The 16,702-nt window shown below is 36.0% G+C and overlaps 1 protein-coding gene across 5 annotated transcripts in view; it reads right to left on the bottom strand.

Annotated features, from left to right (window-relative positions):
* Window positions 1-469: 469 nt before the first annotated feature.
* Window positions 470-16,702, bottom strand: part of RBBP8 (RB binding protein 8, endonuclease) — a 38,365-nt gene continuing 22,132 nt past the window's right edge. For all 5 annotated transcript variants that reach the window (XM_068190777.1, XM_068190762.1, XM_068190755.1 and 2 more), the window contains exons 8-19: window positions 15,556-15,657; window positions 14,761-14,858; window positions 14,005-14,132; window positions 12,199-13,084; window positions 11,988-12,114; window positions 10,018-10,118; window positions 9,514-9,628; window positions 8,455-8,607; window positions 7,786-7,855; window positions 6,729-6,825; window positions 3,014-3,155; window positions 470-1,064 (exon numbers count right to left, since the gene is read on the bottom strand). In XM_068190777.1, coding sequence (XP_068046878.1) covers window positions 967-1,064; window positions 3,014-3,155; window positions 6,729-6,825; window positions 7,786-7,855; window positions 8,455-8,607; window positions 9,514-9,628; window positions 10,018-10,118; window positions 11,988-12,114; window positions 12,199-13,084; window positions 14,005-14,132; window positions 14,761-14,858; window positions 15,556-15,657 — 2,117 coding nt within the window. In that variant the 3' untranslated portion in view covers window positions 470-966. The remainder of the gene's footprint in view (window positions 1,065-3,013; window positions 3,156-6,728; window positions 6,826-7,785; window positions 7,856-8,454; window positions 8,608-9,513; window positions 9,629-10,017; window positions 10,119-11,987; window positions 12,115-12,198; window positions 13,085-14,004; window positions 14,133-14,760; window positions 14,859-15,555; window positions 15,658-16,702) is intronic.

Genomic DNA, 16,702 nt, shown 5'->3' on the forward strand with positions numbered 1-16,702 from the left:
TCTTTTTAAATGAGTTCTCACTGCTTGAACCCAACTCTCATTGTAGCTTCTTTATTCCTAGGGATCTTACGGTGATGTTTGGCTTGCCTACCTATGTAGGTATTACCCTGCCTCTGTGATACTGCATGATCTTACTTTCCCAATGCAAGTATGGAAATATATCCCCAGCTACAAAAGATTAATTTAAAATCTCTCTGGAGAATCCTGTAACCTAGGTGATGAATATTGCTGTTCACTAGGAGAACTCTGGGTAGAGTTGTCACCCAAATTTACAAATAATAATGTTTACCTCTATCAATAAATGAGACATGTCTATGCAAAGAGATTTCAAAGAAAAAATAAAAGGAATATTGGATATTCTAATTTAAACACTGAGGAAAACATGGTGCTGTACATTTAACACTAGAATTGAAGAAAGACACTTAGACTTCCTGGTTTTCACACCTCCAAACTATGAACAGTATATACATTTCATATTTAATACAGCTTTATTCCAAGTAGATACAACCATTATTGCAACAAGAGAAAAGAAATACAAGAAAATCTAGAGCAAAATAAAAGCACCCTAGAAAATTGTCACTTTTATTCCCATTGTCAGACATTTACTCTTGCAAGAACAACTGATTTCAGTGAATTCAAAGTAGTTACTCACTCACACAAAGTTCAGACAGGAATTGCTGGAATTTCAGCTGCTGGCCTTAAAGAAAAAAGAAAAGTAGGAGACTTCTCTGACAGGTGCAAAAACAAATACAAAATGTATTAACACTATATGAAACATACATTAAATAGTTTTGTTTCCTGGTACATCAGACTTGCAAATTAATTTTATAAAATTTACATATTCAATTAAACAATTTATCTATCATTGTGGAAAACACAATTCTTTATTTCAAGTTTATATTAACTATAAATATCTACGGACAGGAAAGATCCACTTCAGGCTGGCACTTCTCACTTCCCCATCCTTTATGTCTTCTGCTCTTTGCCTTTTGGAGAAAACATCACAGCGTAAGGCTGCCGCCTTTTTGGACGTTGACAGGGAGCAAGGTCCTCTTTAATGTAGCCTTAAAAAGAATAAACCTGAGGTAAGAAATATAATATAAAAACAGGCATAACTTTAGCTTTAATATGTGTTTAGACTCAAAAAATAGCTTTTTTTTTTTTTTCCTTTTGTGGCAACTGGTTCTGACTTCACATAAAAGTTTTGAGATCCCAGTGTGCAAATATCATTCATTAAAATACGCAGCTGCTTTCTAGTAGGTGACTGCACAGTAATGCAATACAGACAGTTGACAATGAAGAACAGAATGGAAACTATGAATTGTTCATTTATTCAAAACAAAACTGCACCTTCCATTTTCTTTCTACCAAGGATTTTACATAAGAGTAACAAAGTATGCAAGAACTACTAATTCAATTCACTAAGAAAAATCAATTTTGAAAATGTAAATCCTAGTCATACAGAGGAAACTTCAGGCACATGTGTTTTGTAGATATAAACAGTACCTCCCTCTGTTTTAAGAGCACCCAGATTTATTAAAGACTGGAAAAAGCTGAACATGAGCCTATGGATCAAACACACCTTGAAAGCTCTCTGATAAGAAAAGTGGATAGAAAATTTCTATAACATGCTTAACTTAGCTAACACTGACAGTGAACAGACATTTTATGCAAGTCAGTTTCAGCACCTGGCTTTTGTCAATTCTTCACTCTTTATCAGCAACAACATCCACCAAAACGAGAGTAGTAGATTTCTACTTCATAGCTAGAAAATTCTGTCTATGTAACTCAGTTATTTTAAAAAACAAAAACAAACATACCAGAACAACACAAACAGATGGTTCAAGATACCAATAAGGACTAGGAAATACCTATGTTGTATCCCACTACACTGGAGTGGCAAGAGCAATTGCTCATCGTGGGAACTCTCTCTCCTATTTTAGTTCTCTTGCTGCACTGCTACAAAATATTTCCTTTTCCAAGGGAGGGTTGATCTAAAGTCTGCCTCTGATATCCTGTTGAGAACCATTAACAACTGAACTTTTGAAAAGTTTAAAAAGTACTATTCAACCCCTTACTCCAGAAGAACAAGGAAACAGCCAAGAAGGTAATTTTTAATGAGGCTGCAAGCAGATTCCAAATGGGCAGTAGCAAGTTATATGGTCCATAAAAATCAAGGCTCCCTGTTGTGGAAGATTAAGGATGATAATGCAATGCTATCACACAATATGCATTCACAACTCTGCCTACATTTTCCTATGCCTGACCTGACACTGTTACAAGAACAGATAAAAGCAAAGATTAATGTTTCACAGCTAATGCACAAGTAAAGATATAAGGAACTCAGAGAGTTCTTACAGGCCTCCTCACCCCAGCACTTCACCACTTCTGAAGAACTGTACATAGAGTACACTACGAACTCAGTGTTTTAACATAATTTGTAAAACCTCATTTTTACACCAGGCTCTAAGATTTTGAAAAATTGTTTAGAAAGAACAAACTTCTATGTGAAGACAAGCTTAAAAAAAACCCCAAACCAAACACCACATCTTTTCATTGTCACTAACAAGCGAGGTATATGTATGAAAAACTGTTTAACTACTCCTTACCTGCAACATTTCCATTATCATCTGGTATTATGAAGCTCTAAAAACACTGACAAAGGACATCAATAGTGCTGCCTGTCTCTCCTAAGTAAGTACAATCTCTTGGCCTTTACTTCTGAAAATCCAATTCTTGTTTACGGTCAAAAATATATAGGGTTTAATTTAAAGTTCCATGAAAAATCCCAATTACTTCTGCCTTCTCTATCTAGGCTCTAAGAAATTCCCCTTATATTCCTTTCTTAGTAGTACAGGAGCTGCTAAAACCAGACAATGGTGGCTGCAGTGGCTGCTGATAAACAGACCTCAACAGGACTGGGTGAGAAAGGCTGCTATATAAACTAGAGATAATTTCAAGGACAAAAAAAAAAGTTTTAAAAAGTACTTTTCAGGATTTTTTTGGCACAAACCTCTTTCAACACAGGTTTGGGTGGAAGGAAATCCAACCTCCCAGAAATTTTCAGGAGTATTTGGAGGAATGTAGCGAAATCTATGTCTTGAACAGGAAGCTAGCTTCTTCTCTCTCTCTTCTTCTGGAATGTCTGCATAATACTGAATGTAAGGGGGGGAAAATCCCAGTTAACAAATTCATACATAATAGAGTGACTGCTTTACACAATTGATGCTATCAATCACTGTGTTTATTAACATAGTTATCTAAAAACAATGGTGAGGACAGCCAGAGTAGAGATTTGTTATCCAAGTGACAAACACCTGGCAATTATCCTAAAAGCTTACTGAATTTACAGACTAAGTATAACTTTATCGTGGCAAATTTGTTAGCCTTCTATCTTTTAACATACCATAAGTAACAAGGTTGAGGCATGTGTACAATTACTTATGTCAACAGTCTACTGACTGATTTTACAAAGCTAAGTAGCACAGGTGTTGAAAGAGATCGGAATTTTTAAATTTAGTAAGTGTCAGGCTTCCATCTATAGAGAAAAAAAAAAGGAAAAAAAGTCCACTACAAAACCCATGCTGCAGAATTATTTCCAGTATCCAAATTTACAGCAGTAACTGCAAACTTAAATCAAAATGCTTCATTACTTACTTAGCCTCAAATCAGAAGTAAATAAAGAGTTAAAGAAGCTGACTGACACTGGGACTCCAGAAATTATCTGTCAGCTGAGCAGTCTCTATAGTAAATTTGATATACTCTTTCAGCCCTGTCAGCTGTACAGGGGGCTGCAATGAGAAAAGCAAATACTCCCTTCAAACCTTTTTGCTGGGTGTTTCCCTGAGTAGCATCATAGAAAGTTAGAGTATATTTTTTTTCCATACAGTTTTCTACAGTTTTAATTTATAATTCTAATTGTATCTCCTAAAAATACAAATCTGGACCTTAGAGCACATACAGGGTCAAAATATTTTCAAAGTGAATGCACTGTTTGATTCAACTGGTAAGTCAACAGTCACAGCCACACAAGAAACCTGACCCTTGTGAAAATGGTAAAACAATTCTACTGAAATGGCAGTGTTACTATTCAAAAACACAAATTAAAGTTTATAACTCATTCAATCATACGGCATGTGACCTAGACTGGGGAAATCAGGAAAAGAACAGGATACCTCCGTCAACAGAGATTATTTCATGCTCTCAGCTATTTGGAATTGTAAAGTAAAAATTTGATTTTTACTGACAGAAATTAAGAACAAGGTGTTAAGTCAGTAAAATGAATGATAAGAATTCTCCAATGTCTGTATAAGACAAATACTGCTGAGTTTTATTCAGGGATAATTAGCAGTGCTGCTTATTTAGTCCTGTAAATAGCTTGAAATTTTAGAAATTAATCTACTAAAAGTTGATAGTGTGTTGCATTTTTTTTAATTAAACAATTTATGATTAGTAAGGAATAATTACAGATCCCACAATGAAAAATACAGTACAGTTTAGTAGGAACAGAAAATAAGAACAATCAAAAATCAAGCATGTTTTATAAATAAATTAGAAAGAAACTTTTCTTCTTGGCTTCTTTAGAAATCTATTAGGGTTGACAGAGAATGAGAGTAATGTATGTCAGCTAAACAGCAAAAGAACTCTCAGTTGTTTTCTAGATTGATCTTACTGTCCACAGCATTTTTAATCCACACAAAACATTCGAGCTAGGCTTTTCCATGTGTGAAGATACTACATTCTCATCCTGTCCTCCCTGTAAAAGAATTATTTATAGAACTCTACAATTTGCAGTTTCAGAAAGGGAACAAACCCTAAAAACATTCCTCCCATTAGTTTAGCAAAAATTTACAGAATAATTCCTGTAATCTAAATGCATATAAAAATGCACCTGAGTGATCCTCCTACTCACCTAAATGTAGCTACACTTAATAACCACACTAACAAATTTTACTTTTCCAAGCTACCTGTAACTTCTGCCTATAATCTTTCTCTGATAGTATCACAAGGTCATAAAAAAACCAAAACAAGACTTCTTATCAAAAGTTCTACACTGTAAAGTGAATGAGATGCTTCCACAAAGCTTTAAGAAAAGCACTTATAAAGGACTTTAATATCAGCTTGCTGTGGCACGTGCAGAAGTTAAATCTCAAGTCTTCTCAGAGTGACAGTAACTGACCCCAGTCACACCACCTGCAGTACAGGGCCAGAATCAATTTACTGATCTCTATCCACTCCCTAAATATTCCCTTAGACTCGGGCAGCTTTTCAAACCCATATGGCTAATCAGCAAGCCAAGATTTTCTAAAGCATCACTTATGCTTTATCCAATACTCCCTTCCTCCACAGGCATTTAATTCAAAGCTAGTTTTATAATTGTGCAATGACACAGCCAAGCATTCCACACATTCCAAGACATTAATCTTGAATGGTGAAGACTTAAAAACAAAGCCCAAAAAAGCCAAAACCAACAACAAACCCAAACTTTCCTAGCATTTATTCTAGAAACCTACTGTCACAAAACTGGAGCTGTGAATGTTTCCAGACACTACAGTTATCACTCCAATTTGACAGAAAGTAACATGTATTGGATTTACAGAAGGAAGATCTGCAGCTTAAAGAAACAGGAAATTAAAATGCTTAACACATGTCTCTGGAACCATGAAACAGACTGAAGTTTGGGGGTTGTTTTGTTTTCTTTCTTGTTTTCTTTCTTTCTTGTTTTAAACTCTTTAAATCAAACATATTTTTTAAATGGTATTTATAGTTGACTGTAAAAATAAAGTATTTGTATTTAATGAGTTTTACCAATATTTTTCAGAAAATATTTTCATTAAAAACATACTCTAATAAATTTATTCAGCTAAGTAAATGGGACTTGACTATAAAGTGAATAGCAGGAGAATCTCTGAAAAATGTTGGTTCTATATACATGTGGAAATTAAGTGGAAAAGATTCCAGAAAATCCACCATTGATCAGTCATTAATCCACACTTCTACTGAGTCATCATTTATTAGAACATAACTCTATTAATGGTTAAATAAAATATGTTCTTATTACTCATGTAGTTACATCAATAATTTATCTCTACACCAAGTATCTGAAAGCAGCTTAGTAAATAGAGAGCAAGGAAAAAAATGTGTAATGTGAAACCTAAAATTTTGTACTTTTTAACAAGTATTTTAAACAAGTAACTTTAGACATTTTTGTATATATTTGCATAAATATACACATTGTCACCTATGCTGGTGCAATTATCTAAAAAATTAACCCAGAAAACAAAGAAAAAATCAACCAAACTAAAATGAGATCTGTCTATCATATAAAGGTACAACAGGATATAGAACTTATTTAGCCCAGTGCCCATAAAGTTCAGTAGAGCTTTTGATCTGAAGTTTGGAAACCTGTAATAGCTCTTTGACCAGCTAATGTATTTTTTATTAACAGTAATTGTACTGGAACCATGAAATAAGAAGCTCTTCTGTCATGCAGATACACACAAAAAATCAAACTCAAGTCTTTCCATGCTAAATGTGGCTACTGCACTAAAAACAAACAAACCACCGGCAAACATGGTTATCCAGCTTTGGTAAACACTTACTTCCCAGCTGCTGTAGGTAATGATGATGATGCAGCCAGATTAATAATTAAAAACAGCACTTCAGCACTTAGATACTGTCTGGAGTTAAAAGAATGGCAGACTGACACATTTTAAAGCATTACTTACTATTTCACATTCCTTACAAGTGTGGCCAAGTAATTTTCTTCTTTCTTCTTTTTTTCGAATAACCTCAATATGAGGAAAATCTAACACAGTGCTCTTTCTGAAAAACAAAAATGTTTTCACATAATAGTACTTTTATTTCTTCTACATGACTGGAAATTTCCATTTTTTAGAACAAAATGATGGACAGACAAGTTAAAAAAATAATTCAGAAAATATCTACAAAACCCAAATCATACTGCCTTTCATAGTTGAATAGGGCAATTTTTATAAATAAAACAGCTTTCAAACGTAGTATGAACTTTTACATAACCAGAGATGTGTGTCTCATTATTATGGCTTTTCAGAGTGCAAAAGTAATTACTATATAGAAATTACTCAAATACAGATCTTCTATAGAATATTTTTGTCCAAGATAGAGTTGTGCTTACAATAATTACCATGGAGGACCATATGTTGGGGCTCAAGATCAGTAGGTTCTTTTCAACTTAACTGCTCTCAAAATAATAAACAAGTTTTCCTCTACAAAGAAAACATGCACTGAGGTAAAATATAAGCTAACTGAAGGGCTTGGTATCATTACAAAATGAAGATTCAGACTTCCAATTATGATAATACTGGAAGGCAACAGAGGAGGCACTAAGAGGTGCAGTTGTTGAAGACTATTCATTTATTGCCTAGAGAGCAAGGAGCAAAAATACCAGAGAAGGAAATCTTTTCACTTGTACAAGCAGCCCACAGGTCCTTGGCTCATAAATTCAGGCATGATCACATGCCTGTAAGAAACCACATGGATTACAAAACACTGCATTCACTAGAATTATAAAAAGCAGAAGAAGTAATCTCTTCTCTTCAGCAAATGTAACAGGCATCTCAACATTTTTTTCCCTTACCCCAGTTTTTATCTAAAGTCTTTTATCTAATGTAGTAGGTCTTCTACCTCTGCATCTTCAACTGCTAGGCTGTTACACACAAAGATGTTTATTTTATGGAGGATCAAGTTTCCTATAGGGAAGATACAAAGAGCCTTAAAATGCCCATAGAGAACAAACTAAATTACCTCTCATCACTTTTGAAATAAGGCTCTACAAAAGCTTTCTGCTTGGCTTTATCTTGTTTATCCTCATATTCTGTAAATATATATGCAAAACAAAATACAAGGTTAACAGACTGCCTGCAGAAACTTCTGTAAAATTATTAACCAACTGTTAAGAAATATAAGAATGCCATGTTTCAGTCTGAGACAACATATTCAAATAGATGCAAAAAAAAAAAAAAACAGAACTGATAGAACCATCAATCAAAAAACATTACTGGAGCAGAAGGAAAGCAGCAGTGAGGCAAGCAAAAAAGACACGAAGAACATCAAAGGAAACGCTGCTTAAAATACAAAATACTGTAAAATCTTCAATAGAACCTAGAATAGTGAGAAGAAAGGAAGTAAGTAACTGTAGCCAAAACCTGGTGTTTCTTTTAGAGTCAATTTAGTATTCTGCTGCTGTGCCAACTTCCACTATGCATTCCACATTTATGTGGTGATAAATGAACTACCAAAAAATTTATATTGCTTTATGTTACGTCCTTACAAGTAATCAACTTTACCACAAATTTATGCAAAAAGAACTGGTGGTTTATTTGGCATATTTGTTCCTAAAGAACAGAGTCTGACTTCAAATCAACTCTTGCAGTTTAAGTAAGCTAATAAAGGCAAAACCAAATTATATCCCACTCTTTAGTTTCTTGCTTGCTTCTATTATTCCCTTTTCCTGCTCTTCCTCATGAAGAGTTTCTCTTTCATCACATGCAGATGGACTATCTTCTGGTAGGCAGGATTCATATTCTTCATGGGTCGTCTGATCAAACATATCTGTTATTTCTCCTCCTGGTATTAAAAGCACAAAGAACATCTAAATCAGTGTCTCAATTATTTTAGTCAAGAAATCACAATTTGACTAAATGTATATCAAAAGAATTAACATTTACTTACTGCTCCAGTACCAATTAACTCAAAACCAGCTATACCTTAATTCTTGCTGCAACCTCTCTGTCAACCTTTCAAATGTGGCCAATGCTCATTTATTTTTCAGATACCTTGGATCCCATTTCTAAAATTTGATTAACTGCTAAATCGCCGTGAGGTACCTTTGAGCTTAATACTGGATATGTGAAATTTTTGTTCTTGTAATTATGGACGTATCCAAGCAGAAGGAAATACTTTTTGTGGGTAGGAAATAGTCACTGCCCTGCAGCCATGATTCATCACATATCATATGGTGAAAGTGATATAAACATATTTGCATTTATTTTAAACATACTAGTTCTATTTATATGTCATTAAAAACAAAATTAGTCTTCTCATACAAAGTCTGATGTGATTACATAGAAATCACATAGAACATTACCTGTTCACTGCAGGTGAGATCAGAACTGTTATATTGTTAAGTATTTCACCCTTTAAGCACTGTAAAGGAATAGCTACTGGCTCTCTCAGCACAAATCCTGTCTTTTTTTTAACCTATGTTAGAAAAAACAACCTCAAAACCCACCACCGACTCTCTAGAAAACAGACTGACCTGTGTAGCCTATAAAAATGCATCACCAGTATTTTCCTACACACTGTTTTCTACTATCTAGCCATATAGGAAAAAAAGTGCCCTTTTACTCCTTCCTCCTCTTCCTCAAAAAACCAACCAACCAAAAAAAAAAAAACTCCAACAAATCCCCAGAATCCCATCATACCACAAAAAAGCAAACCAAAGTGAAGAAAAGAGAAAGAAATAAGTCTTACGTGGACTGCTTTCCTGATTTTGCTGTTGATTTTTCATTTCTAGTAGCACACTGTCACTAACATATGTATAATCCATATCAACAACTTCCCCTCCAACTCTGGTCTGGGAACCACCCTAGGAGGGAAAAAAGCAAACGTGACAAATGCACCCAGAAAAAAATGCTTAGTCAGTGTCAGTGCTGTGTATCTGAAACACTTTCAAAGCAGTTACTGGCTTCTTTTTGGACGCTGATTTACTTTTTTTCCTGCAGGTTACAGCCTCATTAGAATTCTTTCTCACAACCATTTGTCCACTTTCATACTGAGAATATGCCTGCTGAGTTTATGAAGTACAACTAAACAGTGGAAATGTTTTAGGATAACTGTAGCATGAACAAGTATCAAATGAGCCAAATTTCACATTTGTTACAAAGTGGGTTTAGTCTGCCCAGAACAATGTTCACTGTACTGCTTTGCAGGCTTTGCCAACATCATAGAACATGCAGACTTATTATAAAAGTTCACCTTTGTATCAATCACAGTAATGTCCATTTTGTACTGTGAAAGGTCAGCTCCTGGGTCTATGCTCCACTGGAAGTTTTCTAAAGAGGGTTTATCTTTCACATCTGTATGCACAGAATACAAGAAACAAAAGACAAATAATTAGAATCAATCTCTGCCAGAAGCATCTGATCCACTGGTTGTTCTGCATGTGCTTTATGATGGCACTCAAGGTGATCTGCTCCATAACACTCCTGGTCACCTGGGTCAGGCTGACAGGCCTGAAGTTCCCTGGATCCTCACTCCAGCCCTTCTTGTGGATGGGTGTCACATTTGCTCACCTCCAGTCAACTGGGACCTCCCTGCTTATACGGGACTGCTGATAAATTATGGGAAGTGGCTTGCTGAGCACTTCTGCCAGCTCCCTCAGTACCCTCATGTGGATCCCACCTGGCCCCATAGACTTGTGTGTGTTTAAGTGGTGCAAGAGGTCACTGACAATTCCCCCTTGGACTATGGGGGCTTCATTCTGCTCCCTATTCCAGTCTTCCAGCTCAGGGCCTGGTTACCCTGAGAATTACTATTAGAGATTTAGGCAAAAATGCACCAAGTACCTCAGCCTTTTCCTCATCCTTTGTCCCTGTGTTTCCCCCACATCCAATAAAGCAAGGATATTCTCTTAGCCCTCCTTTTGTTGCTGATGGATTTACAGAAACATTTTTATGGCAGTAGCCAGATTAAGCTCTAGCTGGACTTTGGCCATTCTTATTTTTATCCTGTGTAACCTCACAACAGCTTGTAGTTCTCCTGAAGCTGCCTGCCCCCTCTTCCTAAAGTCATAAACTCTCTTTCTTTATCTCTAAGTTCTAGCCAATGCTCTCTGTTCAGTCAGGCTGGCCTTCTTTCCCATTAGCTCACCTTGCAGCACATGGGGCAGCCTGCTCCTACACCTTTAAGATTTCCTTCTTCAAGAATGTCTTGGACTCCCTTGCCCTTCAGGACTGCCTCCCAAGGGAGGACTGTCAACTGATCTCCTAAACAGGCCAAAGTCTGCCCTCCAAAAGTTCAAGGTAGCAGTTCTGTTACCTCCCACTTCTTACTTTTCTGAGAATGGAAAACTATCATTTTGTGACTGTTGTACTCAAGATGGCCCCAACCATCACTTTACCTACCGGTCCTTCTCTGCTTACAAACAACAGATCCAGGGGGTGCCTTCCCTAGTTGGTTCACTATTGAAGTTAGATCAATGACAATACAAGTGTCAGGTCTAAGCAAAGAGTACAAAAATGTCTGGTCATTGCTCGAAAGATGCCTCTTGATTTATCTCTGAGGGGAATATTTAGATTCCAAGCCACACAGCCACTATTGGCAAGTATCTTTTAAATTCATAATGCAAGTATTTCTACGTAAAGTATGCAGTGTAACAGCTTGGCTGAGGAGTAGAGAAGCTTTGATTCTAAAATGCTAGTTCAAAAAAGTTAGTTTTCCAACTGGGAGCACTTAAGAGGAAAGAAGACACATGCTCTAGAAAGAACATATGACATCCTTTGCTCATTATCAATAAAGGTACAAATTTCCTTACCAGATCATTATGAATAATGGAAAATATTAACAAAATGACTTATGCTTACACTTGAATAGTTTTCAAGTATTTGATATAGATAGTTTAAACTCAAGCTTCATGAGATTTTATTATTACACTGCAACAAATAACAATGCTAAACAAACAAGAAAGAACAAGATTCCTAGCCTGTTGAATGTACACCTGAATACCAATGATATATTTATTATACAGTGGCAAAAGTATGCCAGGAAGACACAAACTTGTAAATGTTGGATGTGATCTTGAGAAATCCCAAATAGAATGAGACTGAGTTAGAAGCAGAACAAAGGGATTAAAGTAGAAGAAAGGAAGATAGGGAAAAATTCTATTCAATCCAAGCACAGGCTGAGGGAGTAGGCAGGCAGTAAAAGGAACATTTTCATCAAGTTACCTTGCTCGTTTTGCTGGGCTTTACTTTTTGATAGTCTACAAGGGTTTGGCTGAAGTACAGATGCTGGTTCAGACTCTCCATGTCCTGTCCTTGTTTTCTTTCTATTTGGTACATGGCCACTGGCAACCTAACAACATATTGCAATTTTACTATTTCCCAAAACTTAAATAAAATACTTCAAAGGAGAAGAAAAAGAGTCAGAAAAGTATACCTTTACATCATCAAAAAGCTCCTCTGTCTCTGCAGAACTTGGCAGTGGTGCAAATTTGAAGGGAGGAACTTCTTCTTTTGTTGGGATCTGGTTTTTCCTGTCAGAGAATGTCTTTCCCAGCACTGCCTCTTGTACACAGGATTCCTCTTGTAGATTTCTGCCAAATAAACAGCTCACATTGTTGGCATTTTGAACGGATGATGAACCTTCAGGAATGGTCTTCCCTATGTGTGAAAAAATGTCATGCAGAGTTACTTGCTTCAGTCTATTTTTATATGTCTCCTCACTTCCTTGTCTTTTCTCTTGACCACGAACTCCAGAGAAGCGATCAGACAGATCCAAGGGCTTATCCCCTGTATGTTCCCCATTAACCTGCTGAACATCAGATCGAAAGGGCACAGAGTTCTTTTTGCTGAATGATGTTTTCTCACAGCTAACTGCATGATCATCTTCAGCTTTCTTTCTCTTAGCACACCTGCCTTCTAGTTGCTTCTGGTATACAAGAAGGACATCGCTCTCGATCACTTCATTTTTAGCTGTGCAGGTGTTTCCAACACAGGCTACAGCCTCATTAGAATTCTTTTTCACAACCATTTGCCTATGGACAGATGCCTGGCTGATAACTGAGTTGATTTCCGACCCAAGATTCAGCGGTGCAACAAAAGCAACATCTTCGGATTTTGATCTACTTTTATGAGATCTGGAACTGGATGGATTGTTGAAGAGGTTGGTTTTGAGATGAGGCTTCAATCCTGAATCTAAAATACAAGGAGCATGAACTGTACTTGAGTTGTTCTTCACGCTGCTAGAAGCTCCAAAAACAGGAGAAGCTACCCGAGAATCCCAGTCATCATTTGGTGGAGTGTTATGAGATGGATCTGAAATACTGAATACAATGAAACATGAGAGATTTTTCTGGTGTACAGATGGAAGGAGAGGAAGTGTTATAAAAAAATTATAATGTTTCCTATTGCTGATCTGCTTTAAACCTGCGTGAGCTGCTAGTGTTAACTGAAAACAGAAGGAAAAATAAAAATGAACCTATTCTAGGGATAGGTACTTAGAGCTGTAGAAGGCAAACAAAACACAGCTCTCATCCTTCATTTTGGTGTATGGTGTGAAATTCTGTTCCACATTCAACTGAGAACCAAGGACAGAGTTAAGTCTGCCTAAGTATCTCTTCTATCCAAGGACTCCCTACCTTTCAGTGCAATGAAAAGGAAGAAAGTGAGAATGGGTGCAACAGGAGTCTATTTAGGTTCTTGTATAGATCTTAAAACCACAACAGATGCTTAAAGCTTCTGCAAGTGAAGGAAAAAAATTCCTTTCAGGTACTGTTTTTTACCTGACATCAACAAAACATACATTCAAGATGACAAATAGGGCAAAAAAATCCAGATAAGACCACAATATTCTGAGGAGAGTGGGAAGGGCAACAGTCAATTCGTTTGGCACCTAATCAGAGCAATAAGATCCTTACTGTATTCCAGCTCTAGGCCCACTATCCACAGGGTTATGGGCCTCAGAAGACACCTTGCAATAATGAGAAGTTAGGAAATAAGGGACTGTGTATACAAGAAGCCCAAACCAGAAGTGAAATAAGTAAAAGCCTACAGTTTTGCATTCTATCAGTTTCTTTGCTTCTCATGTTATTTACTTGAAAGGAATCCCTCTGATATGAAAATACTTATTTCCACTTCTATACCTTTAAAGCAAAATGCTGCATGGTTTGAAATTCTACGAAGACCCAAACTTCTATAAGCTGCTTATAACAATTTTAACTGTTATAACTGAGTGGAAACACACCCTAAATTGTTGTCATCATTTCTTGATTCAGAAGCTGGATGTTTTCTTGAGTCTTCAGACTGCATGCTCTCTGAGGCCTGGCTCATAACTGTATTAGTGAGGGGAAGATTCAGTACACTCTGGGACTCCTTGCAAGTGGTGAAGGAAAACAAAGAAAAGAAGTGTGAGAAGATATTGGATTTAAAACTAGAAATATGCTTGGTTGGCACATAAATACTCTAAAGTTCCATTCAAATCAAAATATTCAAAACTCTGTAAAATCATAAAAGCTAAGAGATGAAATATGGACCAGAAGCCTTAAAGAAATCTTATGGAAACTGAAAAAAATTCATTCACATGCATGGACACAAAAATAGTCTTCATACTATATTTTCATGGTAGGTACCAACAAAAACTATCAAATAATCTCACCTGACTCACCAACCAGTCTCATGGCCAAGAAACAGTTTTCAGTGTCTTAGATTTGATTACTGCACAAAGGGAATTTATCAGACCCAAGGATTTAGATCACTGTTCTAACAAGATTTGAAAGGAGGACCCATGTCTCTACCTTCCTCCTCACCCCCCCAGACAGGTCAGCAGAATTACATCTCTTCATGCTCAAGTCAGTAAAGACTAAGCAAAAGCAAACCAAAGTGAGCTTACTGGAACTCAGAATACTTTTGCAGAATTTTAATGCAAAAGAGAAAAAAAACACTGTTTTTGTAAACAACTGGCCCAAAAAGATGGTTATGTAAGAAATTTGGGAATACTTACAGATTCCTCTTCAACACTAAGTCCAATTGTTTCTGCGACGACTGCAGCCAAGTTAAAAGATGGCTTTGGAACAGGGTATCCTCCCACCCTAGCTTTATCTTTGTGAGTAGAAAGAAAAATCACAGTAAGTTACGTATGCATTATAGTATCTTGCTCGACTCACAGAGATGGTACAAAGAATGAAAAAGCTCACAATTTAAAACTGGCATTTTTGGAAATAGTTCAATCTCTGTCAGATAAAAGTCGTATTTGGAAGCAGTAAGTGGCAAAAGAATTTCTGATGAGAGCAAACTGCTGTATCACTTTGATACAGAGAAATATGTGTCCAATTTGAATAATACAGCTTCCTAAAATTAAAAATCAATGTATAAGTTGCTTTTCACACTCCCAGTCCAGGGCACAAATAGTCTGATAAAAGCATGTAGAACAGAGATAATGTGTATTTATAATACAATGCTTATCTTGCATATTTCCTAACTGACAGAAACCATTATTTTTCATGTGTTTTCATTAGGAAAACAAATAGACGAGTTTCCCTTCTTTGAGGGGTTTAACATTACTCAGTTCATTAAACTGGGGAAATATAATAAGATTGGAAAGCACATGAACAGCAGCCACAACAACCCTGACTTGCATGAATAATTCCATCCTGATTCTCAGTCATTAGAGTATTTAAAAAGGTTTGTGCTTTATTAAGTTTCTGTGTTAAAAAGTTTAAAGAGATGAAACCTCAGTTTTACAATATTTTTGCCTTATTTTGAATGGAATTAGAACTAAATCTATTAATACACTTACTTGGCACAGGGGACAGTTGCAGATCACAGGTGTCTGTCACTAGTATCTCTCCTCCATGGTGAGTGCTCACTTGTGTGGAAAAGAGTGGCATTTTTCCAAACTCTAGGAGATGGGGAAACATTTTCACATGGTGAAATTAGGTATCCTGTTGTGATAATTTTGCGTAGATAATGACAATGATCCAGACCTTAAAGCACTTAAATGCAAGATTTAATATTTCAGTAGATCCAGCAATGCAAGCACATCTGATAATTTGTGACAGTGATATGTCAGAATAAAATTATAAATATTTTATATTAATCCTTTTTCTCACAAATATGATCTCAGCCAGTCAGCCCTAAAACAATACCAACACAAAAGACACCACCATCTAGTACGACCACATAAAAATAGTTATTCAAGCTGTATTTGACCTGTTAATAGGGCAATGAAATTATTGAAGGATAAACCATCCAAGACAACAAAGTTCTGCATCAGATAAGGTAACAAAAAGGTGAAAAACCTGAGATCTGAATTATGACAAACATAAGCCATTTAGTCCTTTCTACCTTGATGACCAATAGCTTTTCACAGCCATTAACTGTGATGGGTATTCACACCACTTCTTACATATTAAACTTTGGATTCATTTAGTAGCTCAATTTTTTATATAGAATATGGAAAGAGATAGGAATGCTTGGAAAGAAACTGCTCACAGCACTAAAAATTTCAAATGCAAAATAAAGGGCATGAATAACCAGCCTACCCTTTTCATCCCACAATTATCCTATTTTTATTCTTGGGAAGAGGCTTTTAGTCAAGACTAATATTTAGATGTATTCATACTTAAGATACCTTTTTTTAATGCCACAAGATAAATTGACCTGGATTATGATATTTCCTATATATCAATAAAATACAAGCACAAAGTGCCTTATTTCACAAAAATACATTTTGTAGACAAAATATGTTAGAGTTATTTCTATGACACTACAGAACTAAGTCTGGAAATTAAATGCACACAATACTTCTGAACTTAAGACACAAAACAAATCCAAACAGCGTAGAAAACAGACGAAGAGAGATCATGTAGATATCTACCAGTTTCGGTAACATTATTTCAGCTGCAGAATAATTACAGAATGTGGCAAAACATCTGTCTCGCTCT

This window comes from Anomalospiza imberbis, chromosome 1 (genome assembly GCF_031753505.1).
Source record: "Anomalospiza imberbis isolate Cuckoo-Finch-1a 21T00152 chromosome 1, ASM3175350v1, whole genome shotgun sequence".
In the NCBI taxonomy this organism is placed as follows: Eukaryota; Metazoa; Chordata; class Aves; order Passeriformes; family Viduidae; genus Anomalospiza; species Anomalospiza imberbis.